The sequence below is a fragment of the Notechis scutatus genome, chromosome 13, assembly GCF_049901735.1.
Source record: "Notechis scutatus isolate UNSWTSFEM ecotype Mainland chromosome 13, rNotScu1.2, whole genome shotgun sequence".
NCBI classification, from domain to species: Eukaryota; Metazoa; Chordata; class Lepidosauria; order Squamata; family Elapidae; genus Notechis; species Notechis scutatus.
In genome coordinates, this window is record NC_142021.1 from 4041741 (window position 1) to 4066275 (window position 24535).

Consider the following 24535-nt stretch of genomic DNA (forward strand, 5'->3'; position numbering starts at 1 on the left):
CCATCCCCTTTCAAAGAAGATAAGGCTGTCTCCTGTTGAAGAACCAGTTCAATTATCCAAGTGTGGGACCTCATGGTAGGTTCTCTAGAACTTCCATGTCAGTCATACGTGGTCCTCCTGTGGTCCTTCCCAATCCTAGGACTTCCTGGTGTAGAAAAGTTGGGATTGTAAGATGCTTGTGTTGCCAATTCATCCCTTTTTATACTTTCAGCTCTTGGAAGATCCAACCAGATTCTCAGGCTTAGGAACAACCCCAAAGCTGTGGTGGGATTCAATTTTTTTTACTACCAGTTCTGTGGGTGTGGCTTGCTGGGTGTGGCAGGGGAAGGATACCACAAAATCCCCATTCCCTCCCCATCCCACTAACCTGCTTTCCAGCTCTGTTCTCCTGTGCATGGCAACCAAAGGAGACCCAGCCAATCATCTGGGACTCAATGGGAGGCAGAGAAGAGATGGGGTCAGTCAGAGGTGGTATTTGCCGGTTCTCCGAACTACCCAACATTTCTGCTTCCGGTTCTCCAGAACTGGTCAGATCCGGCTGAATCCCACCTCTGCCCCAAAGTCACAATTCAACGTCCTCTCATTTTAGAGGAATCTGTTCCCTAAAACCCAGGTGTGCTAGTAGTGGGACACTCCACCAAGGAAAGAAATATGAAACACAACAATTACTTATTCCTATTGGCATAAATACCTCACATATACCCAAACGTTTATTAAGGACAGTTGGTTGCTACATCGGATACAGTATACAGAAAAAAAAAAATGACAATATATCAGTTAAGTCCTCCATGAAACCGAGGAGCAGAAATGGGTGTTCTGGCTAGGAGCATTTATGGAAGAAGGATAAGGCGATAGCAGCACTGTTACAATTGCAATTTTGGGATCAGAGGCCAGATCAGCCCTTGAGATTAAAAGAGCCTCTTTTATGATGAAGACAAGTCAGCGAGAAAAGAACTAAGTGTGCTGAGATCAACTTAAAAATATATATATTCTTCAACGCATCGTAAATCAGTGCTCTGGACATCTGTAAACTTGGATGGAGGATAGCAACTCAGATAAATTATTTTAGTGCAATATCAGTAGTAGAACTTTAAGCACTTAGGTGAGACTTCAGCAGCCCATGGTGCAGAACAGGGGCGTCCAACTTGGGTTAGGGTCATGTGGCCATGAAGAATTGTCTCATTCCATCCAACCTTGGCTACTTTAAGACTTGTGGACTTCAACTCCCAGAATTCTGGGAGTTGAAGTCCACAAGTCTTAAAGTGGCCAAGGTTGGTTGTAGAAGTTGGAGAGGAATCACCCCAAATGGTTCTTGGACAAAAAATTGTGTTATGAATCAGGTTTCATCTTGGAGGTGAGTCCTCCACCAGGGGCTGATGACCTATCTTGGCCTTAACTGCTCCATCTCTCCATTTGAGAAGACCAAACATTTCATGAGACCTTCACAAGATCTCCAGATACCTTGAAACAATCTCTTGGCGTGTTTTGGCAAAATGACTTCCTCGTTTCACAGGCTAGGATCTCTATTGGTGGGATGATGAAGCAAGTGATAAAGAGGCCTAGATCAGAATGATGGGTCTGGGAACTTTGACCGTTTCTCAACATGGAATCAATGAAAGCTTGGATGGTGAATGGAGTCCCTTCTCAGCAGGACCAAAGATTATTGTACATCCCTCATGCAATGAAGATGTCCTGGCTTGGAAAGTTGTGGAGCTAGCCTGCTCACTTCCCACAATGCCCCAGTGCAATGCCAACACCAGGCATTGTGGGAAATGTACACAACAGTGCCACTAAGTTTACTTCCCCTTGAAGTCACATTAAAAGGTTTCCCTCCCTTCTTCTGGATTTGCCCCAGCTCTAAATCTTTATCCTGAAAGATCTAAAGAACCAATCTTAACTTTCAACACTTCCTCAAAATCTTCCAGAAAGGATTCTCCTCCCCCCCAAAATATGCTACATGATAAAATCAAAGAAGCTTTCTTCAACTGAATCCTTCTGACTCAACATCACCCCTGTTTGAGAGAGGTCATCACCGATGAATACAATTTTACACCACTGATTTGAAAGCCTCAAAGACCAGGTCAACACTACCCTTCCTCTCCCTCGGCTCCAAGCCCAATGTGAGAGCTCAACAAGTCCATTCAAGAGTAGGGTTGACCAGGACACCTACAAGGAAGAAGGCTTTGAGTGAAGACAGCTGCAGGGGGTAGTCAAAAGATGGAAGGGACTTCTTTTCGGGGAAGAGGGCCTCGGGCAGGGTCTTCTTCAGGCACAGGTGGCTTCTTGGGTATCCAGGGGAATCTCGTTGCCATAGCTGCCATCCCCGTACTGACAGTAAGGAGGTATCTGAGGAGCTTCAATGATCAGCAGACCCTCAGGGGACAAGGAAGCGAAGACTGTGGTGGGATCCACCTCCACGGGAAGTCTAAGGAGCACAAAGAAGAAGAAAAAAATTAAATGGAAGATCTTCCAAGTCTCAAGTAAGTTTCAGGCTTCTTTCTGCTTTTTCCTTGACAAAGATAACTGTCAGGATTCTAGAAGTTCCCCCAATTAAATCATGAGTCTCGAGCCAAACTTTCAAAACTTCAAAAGGATTTATTGGGAATTAACATGTCCGGCACTGCCTGGTGTAGCCGACTCTGAGACACATCATTCATTGTCACCCTTGACCCTGGTTTTGCCCCCACCTCTCTGGGTGTATCATAATTCATATCCTCCAATGGGACACATCCATAGCCAAGAGTCATCAATCATGTTCTCCAGTTAGAATTTTGCCGGCAGAAACTTCAGTCGCCTAGTTATTATCTTTGAAAACTATTTATGGAATACACTTTCCGTTTCCAAGCTGCCGCATCCTTTCTTAGTGAGCCCCTAGAAGCCAAATTTCAAGTTTGTAGGCTTTACGGTTCTGGAGATTTTTGTAATGATGCGTGAGTGGTATTTTGCTTATATATAGATAGATAAAAAGGCCACAATCTCACCGTATGTGAACAAAAGACAATTCCTGTGTCTATGCTTTTGATTCGATTTGTGCGACTTCACAGTCTGACACACAACAGATAATGCCTCGAAAGATAAACCATTAAGAGTTGAGAGCCTGGTTAAAGAGGTCACAGAATATGCTGAATTTCTGGAACAGGTTAAAACACCAACTCCCTGTGAATCTTACCTACTGTGTTTTGTGAGTCCAGCTCTGTGTTAATCTTCAAAGAACCAGTAAAGCATACACTGTAATATCTTTGGGGGAGCCAACTTCTTATCTACAGTTTTGGTCTTTACTAACGATTAATGAGGATTTAGCAGGCACTGGGATTTTGGCTGATCTTCTCTGGCCTCAGAAGCTAAACAGGATGGGCTTGTTAGCACTTTGATAAAACACCTCTGGGAATCTTAGAGTTATGACTTCACAGTGAGGTGGAAAGAAACATCCCTGGAAAAAAGGAATATTGCCAAGGACATGTTTGGGTCACAAACATAAGTTTGGCTGGAAGAAATCTTTATGGACATAATGAATCATCCAAAATCCCTGACAACAAATCCACTTCCTTTAGCTTTAAAGCAGGGATGTCCAATCCGGATAATTTTAAGAGTTTGTGGACTTCAACACCCAGAATTCTCCAGCCAGCCATGTTGGCTTGGCTGGCTGGGGAATTTTGGGCGTTGAAGTCCAGGGGTGTTCAAAGACGCCAAGATTGGACCACCTGCTTCGATGCATCATGAAGGAAGATACAAAAGAAAGATTTGTAGAGGATTTATTTTTGTGGTTTGTTTTTCTTCCCTCCTTCTAAAGTTGCAGCTCCAACTTTGGGTTAACTCAGAGAAAATTCTTTGGCAAGCAGGTTTGGCCGGATGCCTTTTCAAATTGTGCCCAGTTGAATGCATCAAAGTAAACACCAGCATGGAGGTAAGAAAATATTGCCCTAATAAGGAGCTCTTAATGAAACCCAAGATTCCACACCTATGGTGGTTTAGCTCTTTATAACCCTTTGCATATTTTCCATGTTCAAGTTGCAGCTTGAGCTACAGGTATTGTGTGTTCTTTGAGGACCCACAACCCTCATTCCTGTTGAAACACTCTTCATAGTTGCTTGGCATTCTCTCCTATTGTCAGGAAAATCCAGATCCAGAAGATTAGAACTGAACAGAGTTGCCCAAGAGATTCCTTGAGCTGAGTTCACACAACCTACCATCCACAGCCCTGTGTTGACGAGGCCACAAGAATGGCATTCACACACCAGGTGATAGGCAAAACAAGTCAACAGTCCTATGGCAGCATAAAGGTTATGTCTTAGAACATAGAATCACAGGGCTGGAAGGGACTTTAGAGATCTTCTAGTCCAACCCCCTGCTCAAGCAGGAGACCCTGAGAGCCACAGAGAGTGAGGGGTCAAGCTATTTTCCAAAGCACCTGAAGGCCAGACAAGGGGTAATGGATGGAACAAGGAGAGATTCAACCTGGAAATAAGGGGGAATTTCCTGACAGGGAGAGCAATCAATCCATGGAACGGAAGTTGCCTTTGGAAGTTATGGGAGCTTCATCACTGGAGGCTTCCAAGAAGAGATTGGACTGCCATGGGTCAGAAATGGTGTAGGGTCTCCTGCTTGAGCATGGGGTTGGACTAGATGACCTACAAGGTCTCTTCCAACTTTGCTATTCTTTGTTATTACTCTCTTAAGGAGAGACCGTGGGGCCCTCCAGAAGCTGAAAGTCTTATCTCACAGCTCTTTTCAATCTGTTTTTTTTGGTAATGATAGCAGTCTTCCAGTATTTGAGAGGCTGCCCCAGAGAGGAGGAGGGAGTTAAGCTATTTTCCAAGGCACCTGAAGACCAGATAAGGAATAATGGATGGAAACTGATCAAGAAGAGATTCAACCTAGAAATAAGGAGACATTTTGTGACAGGGAGAACCATCAACCCATGGGACAGAAGTTGCCTTAGGACATTGTGGGAGCTTCATCCCTGGAAGCTTTCAAGAAGAGATTGGACTGCCATCGGTCAGAAATGATGTAGGGTTTCCTGCTTGGGCAGAGGGGGGTTGGACTAGATGACCCACAAGGTCCCTTCCAACTCTGTTATTCTGTTCCTTCAATTGGCTAATCTAGCCATACTTAGTTCCCTCCATCATTCATCGTACGGCTTAATAGAAATATATTACGGAAGGCGTCTTGCCCAGCGTTCTTCACCCTAATGTTTATGCTGGATCCAAGCCTTCCCGGGATGCTTGTGAAAACTTTTAACGTGGGTCTCCAACAAATTTGGAAAAGTTTAATCTGAACAGTGACTCTTCTTCCTCCCCGCCTCCCCGCCACCGGCTCCCCATTTTGGGGGAAGAGAGAGAGAAAGTTCTGGATGAACTTTCAAAGCCGACGGGTAAACAAGCATCTGGAAGCACCATTAGGCAACAGTGCCAAAATAAGATAGAAGAGCATGTTTGATGAGTCACCAGTTCTCGGGTGACTCGGCAGCTGAGCTCGTCCCAGATTGTCCATCAGCCTTCTAAAATTCCCCTCCCTTCCCAGCTAATCCACAAGTTTCAACATATTATGCATATTTTCTTTCTTTCTTTCTTTCTTTCTTTCTTTCTTTCTTTCTTTCTTTCTTTCTTTCTTTCTTTCTTTCTTTCTTTCTTTCTTTCCTTCCTTCCTTCCTTCCTTCCTTCCTTCCTTCCTTCCTTCCTTCTTTCTTTCTCTCTCTCTCCCTCCCTCACTTTCTTTCTTTCTCTCTCTCTCCCTCACTTACTTTCTTTCTTTCTTTCCTTCCTTCTTTCTTTCTTTCTTTCTCTCTCTCTCTCTCTCCCTCTCTTTCTTTCTTTCTTTCTTTCTCTCTCTCTCTCCCCCTCACTTTCTTTCTTTCCTTTTTTCTCTCTTTCTCTCTCTCTCTCACTTACTTACTTACTTACTTTCTTTCTTTCTTTCTTTCTTTCTTTCTTTCTTTCTTTCTTTCTTTCTTTCTTTCTTTCTTTCTTTCTTTCTTTCTTTCTTTCTCTCTCTCCCTCTCTTTCTTTCTTTCTTTCTTTCTTTCTTTCTTTCTTTCTTTCTTTCTTTCTTTCTCTCTCTCTCTCTCTCTCCCTCTTTCTTTCTTTCTTTCTTTCTTTCTTTCTTTCTTTCTTTCTTTCTTTCTTTCTTTCTTTCTTTCTTTCTTTCTTTCTTTCTTTCTTTTGGATTTTATTCATAAACATTCTTGAATACAAAATTTTGTCCGGATATATTATTTACAAAAAAAAGAAGCGAAATACCAGTCATGCATCATCACAAAATCTCCAGGACCCTAAAGCCTACAAACTTGAAATTTGGCACATTATATTCCTCTTAGCTTCTAGGTGCTCGCTAAGAAAGGATTTTTCGAAATGACCAGCAGAGCATTTCAATATTTCCTATATTATTATTATTAACACGCTCTGATGCTAAGGAGTTCTACTCCCCCTCCCCACCTGAAAAAAAAGAAACCTGTTCCAACTGCAAAACACAAGCAGAGGAGAGGAGTTTCACTTTCAGTTTCACAGCACCAAACAGCTTTAGTACAGAACAGTTAATCTAAGCCAGGCCCTGGCTCCTTGCTTTCTTCTTCTTGCTCACACAGCAAATACTGCTTCAGTTTCCAAACAGCCCTCAACTCTCTCACACACTGACAGGACGCTAGCCAGATGAATACCGACGGATGCTGGTAGGCAGAGGCACAATTTTTCCCCTTATCTTCCTCCCCAAAAACTAAGCCCCACCACATAGTTTCGTAGCGAAGCACGGGTATAGAGCTAGTAAATTAATAAAACAATAGTTTTATTGCCTATACTGTAATTCCGATTGCTTTAATCAAATTCATCCTTTAGTATCGTAGTTTGGGCTTAGTCATTCCCCCCCCCCCCCCACATAGATTTACAAACAAATGTTTGTTTTGTATTATTCTAAATATTTGATGTATTATTCTTAAATATTTGATGGGAATGGCTGTGATTTGGATGGTTTTTACGTTAGTTTATGCCGGTGGGGGGCCTATGGCCCAAATAAAGATTTAGTTAAGGGGTGATACGATAGCAGTCTTCCAATATTTGAAGGTTTGTCAAAGAGAGGAAGGTGGGGGCAATCTATCCTCCAAAGCACTTGAGGAAGGACAAGAAGTAAAGGAGTAGTTAATCATCAAAGAAAGATCCTAGCTTGAACTAAGGAAGAATTTATTGACAATGACAACAATTAATCAGTAGAACAGCTTCCCTCCGAAAGTTATGGGCGCTCCATCACTGGAGATTTTCAAGAAGACACCCGTCAACCATTTGTCCAGAATAATATAAGGTCCAAGTCCTCCTCAATCCCTTCCAACCCTGTTATTCTCCGTTCTATCTTCATGTTCTAGGTTCTGTTTCTCTCAAGGCTCCACAGAATATGAAAGGCACGTCCCTACGAGAAGAGGACCGTGGTCTGGTTTGGTGTGAAGTAGGTCAACGTCTGTCTTGCATCCACGAGCTCATTGGCTGCTTAAATTTAGATCCTCAGCAGAGGAGGCCAACTCCATTCCTGCCCGGTGACCAAGAGAAAAGCTAGCGAGTTCCTTCAATGAGAGGAAGATCTCAAATTTAGCTGCCCACCCTGCAAATATTTGCTCACCGGGAGCATCCTGATTAGTCAATGGGGCTCAGTGATTCAGCTATGGATTAACAGAACTAAACTGAACTAAACTAAAGCAGGACAAGAAGCAACAGAGGAGAGAAGCAACCTAAAACTAAGGCAAAATTTCCTGACAGTTAGAAGAATTAATCAGTGGAACAGATTGCCACCAGAAGTTGTAAATGCCCCAGCACTGGAAGTTTTTAAGAAGAGATTGGATAACCATTTGTCTGAAGTGGTTGTAGGGCTTCCTGCCTAAGCAGAGGGGGTTGGACTAGAAGACCTCCAAGGTCCCTTCCACCTCTCTTATTCTAATTCTAATTCAGGTCTTTTTTTTGTCTTGAATTGGAAAGATGGGGAGGGGGTTGTGTGATAAGGGTGAGCAGGGGGAGGGGAAGGGAAGCTTGCATTTCAGATACATTCCTTGGCTAGAACGTCAGTAAATGAATTTGGTGAGTCGCTGGGACATACCCAGATTGAAATGCAAGCCGAACCCAAGGATCCCATTTCTTTGAAGCCCCGGCAGAGGCAGGGAACTGTGTAACTGGCACCCTGAAAGAGTAGGAGAGGAGGCATCCTACTTTTGACATCGGTATTTGAGGATTAAACTTGATCTTTGGGTTGGGGTTTAAACGGGGGATTCTGGGAGTTGGGAAGCTCCCTCGTCTCAAACTTGTCATGGTTGAGAAACACCGCTCTGATTTCATACGTTAAAAGGAAGGGGTTTTTGTTTTTGTTTTTAAATCATCCATGGCTGAACTCAAGAGCCTAAAAAGGAAGTGATCTTAAAACTCAGAAATACTTACTGGATTTTCTTGGTGAAATTCTTGGAAACGATTCCTCCTTCTGCTTGTTGTTCTTCATGTTTACCTGGTGAAAGAAAGAAAAAAGTTAGAAAGGAAAGGAAAGGAAAGGAAAGGAAAGGAAAGAAGGAAGGAAGGAAGGAAGGAAGGAAGGAAGGAAGGAAGGAAGGAAGGAAGGAAGGAAGGAAGGAAGAAGGAAGGAAGAGTGAGGTGGGTTGGGCTGAGAGAGAGGAACTGGGCCAAAATCACCCAGCTGATTTTCATACCTAAGGTGGGACTAGAACTCCCAGTCTCCTGGTGATCGACCCAAAGTCACCCAGCCGGCTTTCATATCTAAGGTGGGACTAGAACTCCCAGTCTCCTGGTGATCGACCCAAAGTCACCCAGCCGGCTTTCATATCTAAGGTGGGACTAGAACTCCCAGTCTCCTGGTGATCGACCCAAAGTCACCCAGCCGGCTTTCATATCTAAGGTGGGACTAGAACTCCCAGTCTCCTGGTGATCGACCCAAAGTCACCCAGCCGGCTTTCATATCTAAGGTGGGACTAGAACTCCCAGTCTCCTGGTGATCGATCCAAAGTCACCCAGCCGCTTTCATGCCTAAAGTGGGACTAGATCTCCCAGTCTCCTGATCATCGACCCAAAGTCACCCAGCCACTTTCATGCCTAAAGTGGGACTAGAACTCCCAGTCTCCTGGTGATCGACCCAAAGTCACCCAGCCAGCTTTCATACCTAAGATGGGACTAGAACTCCCAGTCTCCTGGTGATTGGTCCAAAGTCACCTAGGTGGCTTTCATGCCTAGGGTGGGACTAGAACTCACCAACTCCTGGTTCCTAGCCTGATGCTTTAACCACTAAATTAAGCCCCTTTTTCTGATGACATCTATCTTTAGAATTCTTGCCCTCTAAAGGATATTGACTCTGCTTTTCTAAATTTTTATTAATACTGCTTGAAATCCCTCAGCCTGAAACTTTAATTACTGATATTGAATTCTTAGAGTTTTATTATCACCTGTCTCTCATTCATTACACGCCACCTATTCTTGACTAACGATCAAGATATAAATATTAGTAGAAACATGAAATGAACAACCGATTCCCTCAAGAAGTTTTGTTTGATCCCTTAAAACCATTTTTCCTGGTTTTGGTTAATCAGTTCTGGAACTTTGGATGAAGTCGAAATATTTGTGGTGTTGCAAAGTGGGACCACAGCTGAATTTAGAACTACAGTAGTTAACCCTGGTTTAGTAAAGTTATTTAAGGTGGTGGCCTCCAGCATCTCACCACTCTAGTCCTCAGTGAAGCAACCTATGCGGAGCTCCTTGCCTAAAAGAGCTCCCTTATTACCACCAAGGATAAATGTAGGTTACATAAGGAAAAGTGGCTATCCAAAGAAGGGATAGCTTTATTTTATAGATTACATTTTAAGTAGTTTTGTACCACTTTGCCTTTAAAAAAAAAAAAGCCTTCTATTCAGATGCTAATTTTCTGTGCATAAAAAATATTTTTTTTTTCCAAGGAAGCATAACAGATTGTGAATTTTCCTCTGCAGGCAACTGAAATAGCCACTTTGATTTAACTAAATCCTGTCTTTCAAAGAAATCTATTCCAGCTGAAATTTGATGCCGCAAAAAAAAAAGAAAATTGAGTTATAAAATACTGTATGTTGCACTGGGGGCTATATTATTAATGTCTGATAATGGGTAACATTTGGCGTTCTCAACCCAGTTCCTGTTTTAAGGGCCGGTAGCTTTAAAATGCAACATTTTAAAAAAAATTACATTATATAAATTTTAAATGCCAGTATTTCAGAATCCTGTAAATTTGGCTTCCCTGTTTTTAATGAAAATGTGAGTTCGACATTTCATTAAAAAAAAAAAAAAAGCTCATTCCCTCCAGCATTAAAATTCTGCCTGGTTTTATGTATTTTAACCTATTTGTAGCTTTACAGCTGCCACCAGAAAGAACAGGAAGGGGAAGGAGAGGAAGGAGAAACAGAAAAGAAAGAGAAGGAAGACAAGTAGAAGAAGCGATAGGAAAAAAGAGGAGGAAGGAGGAAGGAAGGGAGGAGGAGGAGGACAAAGTAGTAAGTAGTAAGAGAAGGAAATAATGGGTGGAGAAGAGGAAGAAGGAAGGAAATAGAAGGAAGAAAAGTAGAAAGAAGGAGATAGAAGGAAGGGGGAGAAAGAGAAGGAAGTAGAAAAAGAGAAGGAGGGGAGGAGGACAGATAATGTTGGAAGAAGAAGGAAAATAGAAAGAAGGAGATAGAAGGAAGAAGGAGAAAGAGAAGGAAGTAGAAAAAGAGAAAAAGAAGGAGGACAGAGAACATTGGAAGAAGAAGTAAAATAGTAAAAATAGGAGAGGGAAGAAAAGAATAAGACATAGGAGGAGGAGAAGGAAATAGAAAAAGGAAGGAAAGGGAAAAGGAGAAGGAGGGAGAAAGTAAGTAGAAGAAAGGGGTAAGGAAGGAGAAGGAAGACAAATAGAGAAGGAAAAAAGGAGGAAAAATGAGGAGAAGAGAAGGAAAAAATGAAAGGGGAAAGGACAATGAAGTTAAGAAAAACAAGAAAGGGAGCAAGGAAGACAGAAGGAGGACAAGTAGTAGGAGAAAAAAATAACAGGGGGAAAAGAGGAAGAGAAAGAAGGAAGAAGGGAGGAGGAGGAGGAGAAGAGGAAGAAGAGGAAGAGGAAGAGGAAGAGGAAGAGGAAGAGGAAGAAGAAGAAGAAGAAGAAGAAGAAGAAGAAGAAGAAGAAGAAGAAGAAGAAGAAGAAGAAGAAGAAGAAGAAGAAGAAGAAGAAGAAGAAGAAAAGGAGGAGGAGGAGGAGGAGGAGGAGGAGGAGGAGGAGGAGGAGGAGGAGGAGGAGGAAAAGAAGAAGAAGGAGAAGGAGGAGGAGAAGAAGAAGAAGAAGAAGAAGAAGAAGAAGAAGAAGAAGAAGAAGAAGAAGAAGAAGAAGAAGAAGAAGAAGAAAGCTGCCACTCTACTTCCTGGTCACCTCTACCCCTCAATGGTGGCTGAAGCTCTAAAAACTAACCTTTTCGCCATGCTGCACGTTGGCAGGCTGAGATTCCAGGAACAGCTGCAGTTTGAGGTAGCACTATAAACACCGAGAAACGGTGCCCGGAATGGCATTCACGGGCAAGAATGGGGCTGCTGGCAGATGGCCACGCTCTTTTTTCCTCCTTGCCAGCTTCTGGGCGTGCCGCAAAGGAGCAAGAGGCAAAAAGAACGAATGTGAAAGCTATTTCCAAATATTCCTTTGCGTTTGTGGGTAGAGAAACTGGGGAACAGACAGGGGGGCTTTAAGCCCCCCCCCAAGATTTCTAGTAGTAGAAATAAAATAAATATAAATCATCTTGTAGAGGAGATGGGCAGCATCAAACATGTAGTACATAAATAGGAAATAAAGATACATGGATATATGTATGGAGAGAGAGAGAAAGATGATAGATAGATGATAAATGATAGATTAGATAGATGATTGATAGATAAATAGACTATAGATAAATAGATGATAGATAGATAAATAGACTATAGATAAATAGATGATAGATAGATGATCGATATAGATAATAGATTGATAGATAGATGATAGATAGATGATAAATAGATGATAGATAGATAGATAGATAGATAGATAGATAGATAGATAGATAGATAGATAGATAGGATACCCATAGACAGATATCAGCAGGAACTGTTACAAGCCAGGAACTACTTGTTACTATAGTTCTCTCCCTATCAGCTCTACCCCAACTGGAGTTGCGTAAACCGAAGCTTGGATGCCATCACCAAAACCTCGAAAGGTTCTCTAACCAAATTGTATTGAAGAACAGGGGTCTCCCCCAATCCCCAGCCCACTACCGGGCCATGGCCCATTTGGAACTGGGCCACTCGAGTGTCTGGCCGGCGCATGTGTGCGCACAGCTCGACTTTCACGAGCGGCAGGCCAGAACGCATGTGTGTGGTGGATCAGTACTTCTGTGGGCTTATTCTGTGGTATTATTTTTGGATAATTTCCTTAGAGACGAATATTTAAGATTTATTTAAACACCCAATACTCTTTGTGGTCAAAAGAGTTACCTAACCAGAAAGGCCACACATGTTGTCTAACCACACTAATACTAGATTAGACAGTGAAAAGACAAAGTTGGGTTTGTCTTGTCAGCAAAATGTTAGAAACTTCACCGCACGACTGATTTCGCATAATCACGTGCCAGTTCTTGCCAAGTTTGCTACTTTTTAAAACCTCCTGCTACAAAACTGGCAGCTCTTAAAAAGGAGATGATCAACAAACATGGAGTTTCTTTTAACAATGACTTGGGTTTCTCTCAAAAAGTTTATTAACCACAGATTTTCTTTTTAAAAATAGACAAGGGACTGCTTTTTTCTAAAAGCTTCTTTTGTGCCACGGCATAGCAAGAAAAAAACGATTCGGATCCTTCTCATTTGTCGTGATTTTTTTTTAACAGTCTAAACGTAATATATTTGTGACTTGCAAATGAAGGTAAGGAGAAGAGAGGGGTTAATATTTTCCTAGGATAGGATTAAAAAAAATGGAAAAGGGCAGCTATAAACATGCCTGTCTCCTTTCTATATTCTTTACAGCACTATTATTATTTCATCCAGATTTTTTTTTTAAAGGCACAATCTCTCTTGGGAGGCTTTCAAGATTCTGTTATTCTCCATGATTTATTAACTAAACTCAAAATTGGCCGGGTTTACTTTAGACAAATGCACTAAGCTATATTAACCAGGGTTAATACCACGCCTGTGTTCTCACAACCCCCTAAGTTTGAATCCTGTGAACATTCTCATTAGCTTCTTTCATCCCAAGAGTCCATGGGGTCTAGAAGGTTCTAGACTAGGCATGGGAAGATCTAGGTTCTCCTTTGGGTACAGAAGCTCCCTAGAGGATTTTTATCCAGTCCCTCACTCAGCCCAAGAGGCCATGGGGTCCAGTGGAGAAGGGTCTTGACTAGCAGGAAAAAAAGTCAGATTTCTGAAGTTCCAAGTGCGGCATTGAGCCAGTCTCTCTCCATCTCTGCCCCAAACCAAGATGGCCCAATAATGAAGATACTGGATTAAGAGTAGGGAAACTTGGGTTCTAGTCCTCCCCCTGGTCATAGAAGCTCACTAGATTACTTTGAGGTCCTCCGTCTCAAACCAAGAGCCAAGAGAGCTCCAGGATTAGGAGCAACGTTCTAATCCTGCTTTAGGGATGGAATTCCTAGGGACTTTGGCCCATTCTCTCTCTCTCTCTCTCTCTCTCTCTCCCTCTCTCCCTCTCTCCCTCTCTCCCTCTCTCCCCCCCTCTCTCTCTGTAGCAGGGAAGGTTCTGTAATAGCAACCAGAAGATTCCAGTTCAATTCCCCTCTCAGCTATGGACACTAACCTCCTGCTGGAGCAGTGGGTTGGACTAGAAGACCACCAAATGTCCCCTTTCAATTCTATTGTTCCATGTTCTATGTCAGAGATGTCCAACCTTGGCCACTTTAAAACCTAGGGACGTCAATTTCCCAGAACTTCCCAGCCATCCATGCAACCTGTGCTGGCTGGGGACTTCTGGGAGTTGAAGTCCACCAGTCTTAAAAAAGTTTTTGGGACCCTTCCTTCGAAGTTCCAATCATCATTGTGACTTTATGGGAGGACGACCACAATCTCCCTTCAGCTCTTGGACAGAAGCCCCCCAAACCAACACCCACACAAACACACCCCCAACCGAGGATTTTACCTGAAATTTATAGTAAAGAGAATGCACGTTTAAATTATTCATCTATTCACTGCAGCTAGAATGGTATTTGCACAAAACTGGGAAAAGGGAAGAGATTCCCACTGATGAGAGCGTGATCAGAAAAAACAACAACATTAGAGTGTGCAGAAATGAACAGGTTAACACTCACACTTAAAGAGAAAGAGCATACTGAATATCATATGACATGGGGACTATTTTATCGCTGGCTGGAGAACAAATATGAATGTTAGAAATAAAAGACGGTTAGTGAAATATAGAAAATATGTTGATAGAATTAAGTATGTTAAGATGAGGATTGTTGTTAGATATATTATGCATATCAATGTTAGTTAAGGAAAACTGATATGAATGTAATGAACATGGCTGTAAACTTTCATGGTTTTTGCACAAGATATTTGTACCCAGGACACAGGAACTGGACCTGGCTAGTCTAGGGAAGAGAAGGACTAAGGGGAGACAGGAGAGCAGCCTTCCAATATTTGAGGGGCTGCCACAGAGAGGAGGAAGGGGTCAAGCTATTTTCTAAAGCACCCGAAGGCCAGACAAGGAAGAATGGATGGAAGCTGAACAAGGAGAGATTTAACCTGGAAATAAGGAGAAATTTTCTGACAGGGAGAACAATCAACCCATGTGTAGAGTTGTAATTGCAGGAATGTTCCAATCTCGGATGGCATACCTCAGATAAAGAATGTTTCCAAGCAAATACAACTCAGGTAAACAAAGTCACTAATCTAAAGGAGGATTAGAGAGAGGAAGTAAACATATGTTAGACTTTAACTAGAGATAATTAATTGTATGAATTACTATGCTAAACAGGAACGAAAGTTAAGCAGTAACCAAAGTTAACCAGTGACGGAGGATAACTAAAAATGTGTATAAATGCAAGACTAGACTCCAATAAAGATCATCATGATTCAGTTGTTCATGATCAAACAACTCGACTGCCTCGTCATTACAACACCCATGGAACAGAAGTTGCCCTCGGAAATTGTGGGAGCTTCATCCCTGGGGGCTTCCAAGAAGAAACTGGATGGCCATCTGTCAGAAATGGTGTAGAACAAGGGTCTTCAAACTTGGCCAAGTTTAAGACTTGTGGACATTCAACTCCCAGAATTCCTGAGCTAACATGGACTGGAGGAAGAATTCTGGAAGTTGAAGTCCGCAAGTCTTAAAGCTGTCAAGTTTGAAGACCCCTGGTGTAGGGTCTCCTGCTTGTGGGGGGTTGGACTAGATGACCTACAAGGTCCCTTCCAACTCGAATTATCTGTTATCTGTTAATGCAAGATCGATTGTTTGTATGAAAAATAAAATAATTTAAAACACACACACACACACAAACACACACCCAACTGAGAAACACGCACCCAACACAATCCGTTTCTCACCTGACACTTCCACGTAACCTTCCTTGGTCTTGACCGACAGCTCTTCGGGCTTGAAACTCTGCACGTTGACGCAGACTTTCCAGGGCTCGCCTGAAAAAGTCTGGGGGCTGCTGGATCCAAAGGGACCCCCTTCGGGGTGAGCTCCAAAACGTGATCCGTACCCCGGAGGGGAGAAACCACTGCTCCGGGTCATTCCTGATCTCAGAGGGCTCGCCCAGCCTGAGGTGAGGGGCGAGCGGGCCCAGTCCGGCCAGTTGGCGGTCAGATCCCCGGGGAAAGCTGGCATGTTAAAGTCATCGTCCAGAAGCCGAGAGGACAGACTAGATTCCCTGAAGGGATCCCTGATGTTCCGATGCCGGCCAGGGTAGCACGAGAACGGAATCTGGTTGTCAGCCATCCTGGGAGAGATTCAGCGGGAGGGAACTAAAAGCAGAAAGAACGAAAAAGTTTTCCAACAGGTGCAGGAAGAAAAAAAAAAAAAGGCTAAATCTGAACTCCGCAGTTCTTGTTCCGAGCACAACTTTTCTCTCCTGTTTGCGCGGGACGCAAATAAATCTGCTTTGCCTTCTTCTGGCCCAATCGGATTTTGAAAAACACACAAACAAACCCTGAATTTCTTTCAGAAGTTGTTTTTTTTTTGGGTGGGGGGGAGAAGTCCAAACCGAGCCAACAAAATTTAAAAGTTCAGAACCAGGAAAAAAAAAAAAAAAAAAAGCCTCTTTGGGACGAGAGAAGCGAAACGTCTTCAAGGAAAAAAAAATATCCGGTTGCCTTTTTTTGGGGAAAAAAAAGCACCTTTGAGATTCAAGAATCAACCCCTCTCGAAATGAAAAGAAGAAGAAGAAGAAGAAAAGTAGAAGAATAAAAGCGCCGGGCTTCCCTTTTCCTCGGGAGTGAAACCACCAACAGTGCCAACTCTGCGCCAGACAGAAGCTTAAATAAACTGGCTTGTACCAGCCTAGAAACTTCCCTAAACTTCCAAACTCTGCCCCCTATTTATAGGCAAGGCTCCAGCGCTGGGGAGGGGAAAGGATTGGCAGAAGGGGGAGGAGGAGGAGGGTGTTGCAACCCGCCCCACCAGCTTGTATTTTTGGAGAGCCTGAAGTGAGCTGACCTCATCCCAGAGGGACTGGCTGCTTTGCTAAATGGAATGCCAAGTTTAGACTGGCTTGGCTCTCATTTTTCCTCCCTCCCTCCCTCCCTCCCTCCCTCCTATTTTTTCTTTTTTTCTTTTTTGGCATTGTGAGCTTAGCAAAGCAACCTATTATTAGCTTGGGGTGTTAGGCCTGTCTCTTTCTGCTCGATTCTCTTCTAACCGCTTGGGCTTTGCCTTGAGAGCAAAAAAACAAAAATAAAAAATAAAATAAAATAAAGCCAAACAACAACACCCCTCTCCTCTAAAATTCCCCAAAACAGAAGCCAATAAAATTCTCATTCTGCAGATCAGGGGTTTTGGTCGAGCAAAAGATGTGCCGATTGCTTTTGGTAAAAAGCGTGCTAAATCCTCAACTGATGGACTGAAGAACGGTCAGTAAACTGATTTGGATTTAATGTACGTTGAACCGAATTGAGGCGAAGTGTTTGGGTGAGTGGGTGGGTGAGAATGGGATGAGATCTTGCCCATTTCTTTGTTCTGGCTTGATTCCTTTTGATCTGGTGATTAAGGGCACCAGGCTAGAAAACGGGAGACGGTGAGTTCTAGTCCTGCCTTAGCCATGAAAGCCGGTTGGGTGACTTTGAGTCAATCACCTGGAGAAGGTGAGTTCTAGTCCTGGCTTAGCCATGAAAGCCGGTTGGGTGACTTTGAGTCAATCACCTGGAGACGGTGAGTTCTAGTCCTGCCTTAGCCATGAAAGCCGGTTGGGTGACTTTGAGTCAATCACCTGGAGATGGTGAGTTCTAGTCCTGGCTTAGCCATGAAAGCCGGTTGGGTGACTTTGAGTCAATCACCTGGAGACGGTGAGTTCTAGTCCTGCCTTAGCCATGAAAGCCGGTTGGGTGACTTTGAGTCAATCACCTGGAGATGGTGAGTTCTAGTCCTGGCTTAGCCATGAAAGCCGGTTGGGTGACTTTGAGTCAATCACCTGGAGATGGTGAGTTCTAGTCCTGCCAGCCACGAAAGCCGGTTGGGTGACTTTGAGTCAATCACCTGGAGACGGTGAGTTCTAGTCCTGCCTTAGCCATGAAAGCCGGCTGGGTGACTTTGGGCCCAATCACCATGGACCACAATTCCTAGAATTCCCTACAAGTAAGCATTCTGGAGATTGGAATCCACCCACCTGGCTAAGTTGAGAAACAGTGACTTCCGGTGTGAAATAAGATTCTGGATTAAGTGCCGTTCTTAAGAATCTGACTTCACTCGTCTATTTTAGGACCGTCCTATCATCAGGCAACCTCAAAAAAAAAAAAATTTCTCGGTGTTGCCCATCCCTGATTTTTCTAGTCAGCATCAGTCTGGAGGCTGGAGTGCCATCTGTCGGAAATGGTGTAAGGTCTCCTGCTTGGGTGGGGTGGGGTGGGGTTGGACTAGATGACCTCCAAGGTCCCTTCCCACTCTGTCATTCCGAAATCTAAATAAGCCGCCACATTGCAAAACACACGAAACTCTCAGAAGCTCCTTTTAAACACTGCACCAAAGCTGACCTGGATCAACAGTTCAGGACGTTCCCACTGCTTTTAGGACCTTGGGGCGAAAGCAATCGATCGTTATTCCCCTTTAGGAGGGCCAACAACTCTGCACAAGGGAGTATTTTGCTTGCAAACTTTGGGAAAGGGTGGGCCATAAATACCTAACACCCGAAAAGCCTTGCTACACCTGATCCAGGGGATAAGATGATTTTAGAAGATAAGAGGAGCTGGAATGCTATTCCAGATCCAATCAATTCCATCGGGGAAAAAAATATTTAAGCACAGATCTATCTCTGCAGCCAGATATTAAATCCACCAGAGATCACAATGGAGATAATTACTCTTTGGAGCCTCCCAAATTCTACGGAAGACTTTGGAAACACGGCTGTGAAAAATGCAACCCCCGGGGATTCAGAAGAAGTCCTCGGTTCGGAGGTCACCTTGACGGCAGACTACAGATAGCCTTCGTCTTACCACTGTTCATTTATAGTGACTGTTCACGGTTTTGACGGCTCTATAAAAAGTGACTTGTGATGGTTTTTCACACTTCTCCTTCTCCTTCCCCTCTTCCTCTCCTTCTCCTCCTTCCCCTCTTCCTCTCCTTCTCCTCCTCCCCCTCTTCCTTCTCCTCCTCCTCCCCTCCTTCTCCTCCTCTCCTCCTTCTCCTCCTCTTCTCCTTCTCCTCCTCCTCTTCTCCTCCTCTTCTCCTTCTCCTTCTCCTCTTCCTCTTCCTCCTCCTCTCTTTTCCTCCTCCTCCTCTTCTCCTTCTCCTCTCCTCCTCCTCCTCCTCCTCCTCCTCCTCCTCCTCCTCCTCCTCCTCCCTCCTCCTCCCTCTTCCTCCTTCTCTCTTTTCCTCCTCCCCCTCTTCTCCTTCTCCTCCTCTTCTCCTTCTCCTCCTCTTCTCCTTCTCCTCCTCTTCTTCTCCTTCTACTTCTCCTCTTTCTCCTCCCCCTCTCCTCCTCCTCCTCCTCCTCCCTCTTTCAGCACTGATGATGTTACGTAGCTTGGTAGTGAAACGTCTGCAAGAAAACCACCAAGCTCAGAGAGCACCAAGGACCTCACAGTTCGACCCCGAGCTACAAATATTTTCTTCTATTAGTCCGTGGAATCCTTTGGTGCTCTCTGAGTTTGGTTGTCTGCTTGTAAACATTTTTCAGGAATAAACCTTACTCTTCCTTGCACTGATAATGTTACCTAGTTGGGTCATGAAACATCTGCAAGAAAACAACGACAAGAGAGCACCAACGACCCCACAATTCTCATTTTTGATTACCCTACTCAAGGAACGCAACGTATCTCACCCATTTTCCAGATGTTCTATTCCATCCTAAAAAATTTTTTTTGGGGGGGGGGGATTATTCCCTCCCCTCCCACAGGGCTTGAAGGCAATTACAGCTCTCCCACACAGCTAAGCACAACGCGCCTTCTTCATATTGCAACAACCTGAATTTCATTTGCTTGGGAAGAGTTCAGCCTGAGAAGTTTCTACAAGGATTGTGAAACTGACTAAAAGGAAAGGACTGGCCAACCAGATATTAATTATTGTGTACATGGGAAATAGATGAGAGAGCCTGCAAGCAATTTGCTAAGAACACAGGGGTGTGGGCCCTTTGATCTCTGCTTCCCTCAAGGGACCGAGGCACAGGGAGGAATTGATTTTCGTTTTTGTTTTAAGCAACAAGATGCAAAGAGATGAAGAAACACTGGTTTGAGTCGAGCTTTAGATATCACGTAAGATCATATCGAAGGCATCGAGCAGATTGCATCAGGGGAGGGATTCAAAAATCCCAACAATCTGTTTGCTGTCCAGTTGCTGGATGGGTGTGGCCATGCTGGGCATGGCCCTCTAATAATTCTAAATAATAGCAACAGCAATAATAATAATAATAATAATAATAATAACAACAATAATAATAATAATAATAATAATAATAATAATAATAATAATAATAATAATAATAATAATAATAATAATAATAATAATTCTGGAGAAGAATTATTGAGTCTATCATCTGCACCTCTATAACTGTCTGGTTTGGTTCTGGATCCCAACAGGACAGACACAGACTCCAGAAGATAATTAGGACTGCAGAAAAAACCATGGCTACCAACCTGCCTTCCATCGAGGACCCGTATACTGCATGAGTCAAAAAGAGGGCTGTGAAAAATATTTACAGATCCCTCACATCCCGGACATAAACTGGTTCATCTCCTTCAAGCTCTACCCTCCAAAATAAGACCCTGCCCACTCCAGAGTGCATGGGTAAAAATTAAGCTAGGGTGGGGCTGGGTGGTGGTGGAGCTGCCCTACTACTTACCTTTGGGCAGTTGTAGCCAGGCCTCGCACACCCCGACACCTGCCTTGCTGGCCCATTTCTTCTGCAGCTGGCAAGGTTGGCAAGGCTTTCCTGAAGGCCTCTGGAGCTGAGAACAAAGCTCTGGATCGATCCTGAAGGCTGCAGAGTTGCCTTCAGAAAAGCCTTGCCAGCCGCAGAAGAAGAAGTTCCTGAAGGCCTCTGACCGCGAAAAGGAGGCCGGGGGCGACGTGCACAAGTGAGGTTAGTCAGTGGATGACATCCCCCCAAAAATAAGACCTGGTGCCTTTTTTTGGGTGGCAACAAAAAATATAAGACAGGGTCTTATTTTCAGGGAAACACTGTATTCTTGAGCACGGATGTCAAGTGTTTGCTTGCGCAGATGTTCCACCAAGTGGCAAGGAGACTTTCTCCTGGAATTACCGAAGGGATGAATTTTCAGAAGGCAAGTCAGCATGAAGGGGTGAAAAAAATAAATATATAAACTCTTGCGGTGAAATATCCGGTTTGAATTGGGAGGGGCAGGCTGCAGACAGAGCTTTGAACCTTCCTAAACAATGGGTGTAAACATGAGGATTGCATCTGATTTCTGACGTCTCCTTGTCTGCCTCTCTTGCCAGCCAACAGGACCTCATTCCCCTTTTTTTTCTTTTAACAATTCAAGTGGAGCCTTCGTCTGGTGGAAATCCATTAATTTAATTAAAGCAATTAAAAAGCACCCATTACATTTTTTTTTTTTTTCAAGTTAATGTCTCTGCTGAGTTCGGCCCAGACATGGATTCATTCCATAAAGCAACGGGCCAGTTTAGATGTAGCAGTGAAGACCCATATTTTTTTTCCCCCAGTGCATTTCATTTCCCAGTGATGTAGGAGGGAAGGCCCCAGTCTAGAAATGGGGAGACTGGAGATCTAGTCCCAGCGTAGGCACCAACCCAGCTCAGGCAGCGGTGGGATTCAAATGTTTTTAACAACTGGTTCTGTGGGCGTGGCTAGGCGAACGTGGCCATGTGTCTAGGTGGGCGTGGCTTTTTTTGCAACACCCTCCCCCCCACTTTTTTTTTGGGGGGGTGCTCCTGGGCCTCAGAGAAGCCTCCTGGGGGTGGCATTTTTGCTTCCCTGGGTCCCAGGAAGGCAAAAATGGAGCGTGGGGAGGGATGCTCCAAACTGTGCAGAAGCATAACAACCAGTTGTATAGAACCGGTCTGAACTGGTAGAATTGCACCCCTGAGCTTGGGCCAGTCACTCTCTTTCCGCTCTAGGAAGGAAGCAATGGCAAATCACTTTTGCCAAGAAAACCGCAGGGACTGATCCACCAGGAGTCAACTTTGGCTTAAATCAGATGAAAAAACAAACAAACACCAAAGTGTTTAATCATTACCTTCTGTTATAAAACTAGTAAACGGTCATCCGTTTAATCTTTCTCTCCTTTACTTCTTCCCTTGAATCACATGACAGAAATTCAGCCCAGATATTCCCTTCCTTGTGCAGAGGGAGAAAAATTCAGCTTGAACTACGTGTGACTTCCCGAAGGCCCAAATAAACAAGAAGTCGCCTACCTCTTTTCCAAAAGAGAACATCATCCCGTCTGGGCTTCCAAATAATAACAGGGCAACGTAGTACAGAATCAACAAACATCACCATGACTCCTGCTTTTGAAAACTAGCGACATGTATATGTCCTACTTTCGGTCAAGGAAGAGCGTAGCATGTTCCTTCCGGGTTCCTCCATTAGGTGGAATGCCAGATTTGAGGAACCAAGAACTGCCTGGAGAACATGGGGGGGGGGAGGGGTCACCTTTGGAAGCCATATTTTCAGTGGTGGATTCAGCAGGTTCACACCGGTTTGAGAGAACCGGTTGTTAACTTTCTGAGCAGTTTGGTGAACCAGTTGTTGGAAGAAATCGTAAGGGCAGAGAACCGGTCGTTAAATTATTTGAATCCCACCACTGTTCATATTTTACTTAGAAACTTCCAAGCTGCCACATTTTAGTGCTTGGGGGATTTGGGAATTTCGTTGAGAGATGGAAGATTAGACAGAAGAAGGTCAAAAGAGGGGGGTCATGTAACCCTGGTTGTAATTGTGAAATACGGTCCCTTTTCTCAGTGTCGTTCAGGTCACTAAGTGAACTGTTGTATGGTCGAGAACTGCCTGTATTTTCATGCAATCTATTTTGCCCATCTACTTCATCTCCCCCACCCCACTAGTTCATTCCAGGTCAACCAGGTGGTGTCCTTGAAACCTGAAGATTGCAAATACACACATACACACACTGGAAATGCCCACCACATTCGATCGTTGAAATTCAATGCCAGGCAAGGCGGTTTTTATAGGAATTTAGGCTCCTGCCTAGCTCTGCCAGTCTCAGATGGCATCCATGTACATTTAAATGGTCCAACAATTATCTGCCTGGCACAACTGCAGTCACACCTGCTCGCTCTGAGAGCAGGAAAAAAAACACGGGTTCTGCTTGTTCATCCTTCTCACCATTACAGTCTGCTCGCTTCGTTCGCCTGATGGATGCCAGCCTGTTCTAAAGGCTACACAGCTTCCCTCTGGCCAGAAAGCAATAGCAACAGCCCTTAGACTTATATACCGCTTCACAGAACTTTTACAGCCCTCTCTAAAGCGGTTTTACAGAATCGGCCTCTTGCCCCCAACAATCTGGGTCTTTCATTGACCGGCCTCGGAAGGAGGGAAGGCTGAGTCAACGTTGAACCTGGTGAGAATCGAACTGCCGGCAGTCAGCAGGGTTAGCTTGCAGTATGGCATTCTAACACTGTGCACCATGGATGGATGGACGGAAGGGAGGAAGGGAAGGAAGGAAAGAAGGGGGAAAGGAAGAGCAAAACCATAGCAACAGCCCTTAGACTTCCCAGGCCTCTCTAAGAGTCAGCCTCTTGCAAACCCCAACAATCTGGGCCCTCATTTTACCCACCTTGGAAGGATGGAAGGCTGAGTCCACCTTGAGCCAGTCAGGATCAAACTTCCTGGCAGTGGGCAGAGTTAGCCTGCAATATTCCTTCCTAATTATTGCACAGGAAGGAAGGAAGGGAGGAAGGGAGGGAGGGAGGGAAGGAGGAAGGAAAGAAGGAAGGAAGGAAGAGGAAGAGCAACAATAAGAATTCAAAATCCATTAGGATCTACTCAAATGATCCCAAATTGTCAGCTAGCCTTGGGGTCTTCCAGAACTTTTTTCAAGGTGTCAAAAGCAGAACCAGGAAGGAAAGGAGCAAGAAAAGATGAAAACGCCGAGTCAGAATGGTTCAGCATTAAACCACGCAGCTGATAGTCCCAAGCGAAAAGGCTGAGTCACCAAAGTTCCTCTTCCTTCGGCCCACCCGATCTTTGAGGACCCAAGGATTTTATTCTAGACCTGGAGACACCACAGGCCATCATTGCTGCTCTTGGCCATGGCGACCTTTTTGCAAGGGATGACCCAAAGAGGTCCTTTGGCCTGGTCCTCACTCCGAGACAAACTGGACATCCCCCCTCCTCCTACTCATCATGGTGCACGCAACGTCCTTGCCAAAGGAAACTCAACTCTCTACGGGCTGAAATTAGCCCTTAACCAAGGAGAAGAACAGAATAGCAAGAGTCAGAAGAGACCTTGGAGGTCTTCTAGTCCAACCCCCTACTACCCCTGCTCAAGCAGACAAAAGTGGCTGCCCCAGCTCCTTGCTTGTGTTTAGGAATGCAAAACTGCAAGAGGCTTTGAACCAACTCCATCGGTAAAACATGGTGGTTCAACTTCCCGAACCCCCCACAGACACACCCCAGCTGCAGAGGTGAGCCTGCCCAGCCCCCCCATTTATCCCCACCCTCCTTTCGCCTTCTGGAGGGGGTGGGTGGTTTTTTTTTTGCAAGTTTGCCATGCCTTACCCAGGATGTTCGACAGCCAAGGAGCTCCGAGAAAAGACGACCAGGGTTAGAAGCCGTTCTTAAGAAGGGCGGTTTAAAGAGGGTTGGGTTTTTTTTTTAAAGAACAACCACTCCTATTTGCAGCATCCTTGGCTTCCTTGGGCAGGCAGTCACTGCGGACAGAAGGTGGAG

The 24535-nt window shown here is 44.3% G+C and overlaps 1 protein-coding gene across 6 annotated transcripts; it reads right to left on the bottom strand.

The window, feature by feature from the left end:
* Nucleotides 1–665: 665 nt before the first annotated feature.
* Nucleotides 666–24535, bottom strand: HSPB8 (heat shock protein family B (small) member 8). 6 transcript variants are annotated; one of them, XR_015745256.1, is made up of 5 exons: nucleotides 24365–24518; nucleotides 15543–15965; nucleotides 8406–8469; nucleotides 1462–2425; nucleotides 666–1405 (listed from the first exon to the last, which is right to left on the bottom strand). XR_015745256.1 is itself a non-coding variant. In XM_087942753.1 (5 exons), exons 3-5 carry the CDS (start codon nucleotides 15937–15939, stop codon nucleotides 2266–2268), a joined length of 621 nt encoding a protein of 206 aa, XP_087798879.1. In that variant the 5' UTR covers nucleotides 15940–15965; nucleotides 22970–23037; nucleotides 24365–24434; the 3' UTR covers nucleotides 666–2265. The 6 variants fall into 6 exon arrangements, 4 of the variants coding, with proteins under 4 accessions (XP_087798879.1, XP_026540381.1, XP_087798878.1 ...); XM_087942753.1 differs by adding an exon at nucleotides 22970–23037 and having other exon boundaries at nucleotides 666–2425; nucleotides 24365–24434; XR_015745255.1 differs by lacking the exon at nucleotides 24365–24518 and having other exon boundaries at nucleotides 15543–16514.

Coding starts and splice junctions, on each gene's coding strand:
- HSPB8 (XM_026684596.2), bottom strand. CDS start 15,939: ATGGCTGACAACCAGATTCCGTTCTCGTGCTACCCTGGCCGGCATCGG. Junction 8,470..15,542: donor AGGTTACGTGGAAGTGTCAG/GTGAGAAACGGA, acceptor TTCTTTCACCAG/GTAAACATGAAGAACAACAA. Junction 2,426..8,405: donor AATTTCACCAAGAAAATCCA/GTAAGTATTTCT, acceptor TGTGCTCCTTAG/ACTTCCCGTGGAGGTGGATC.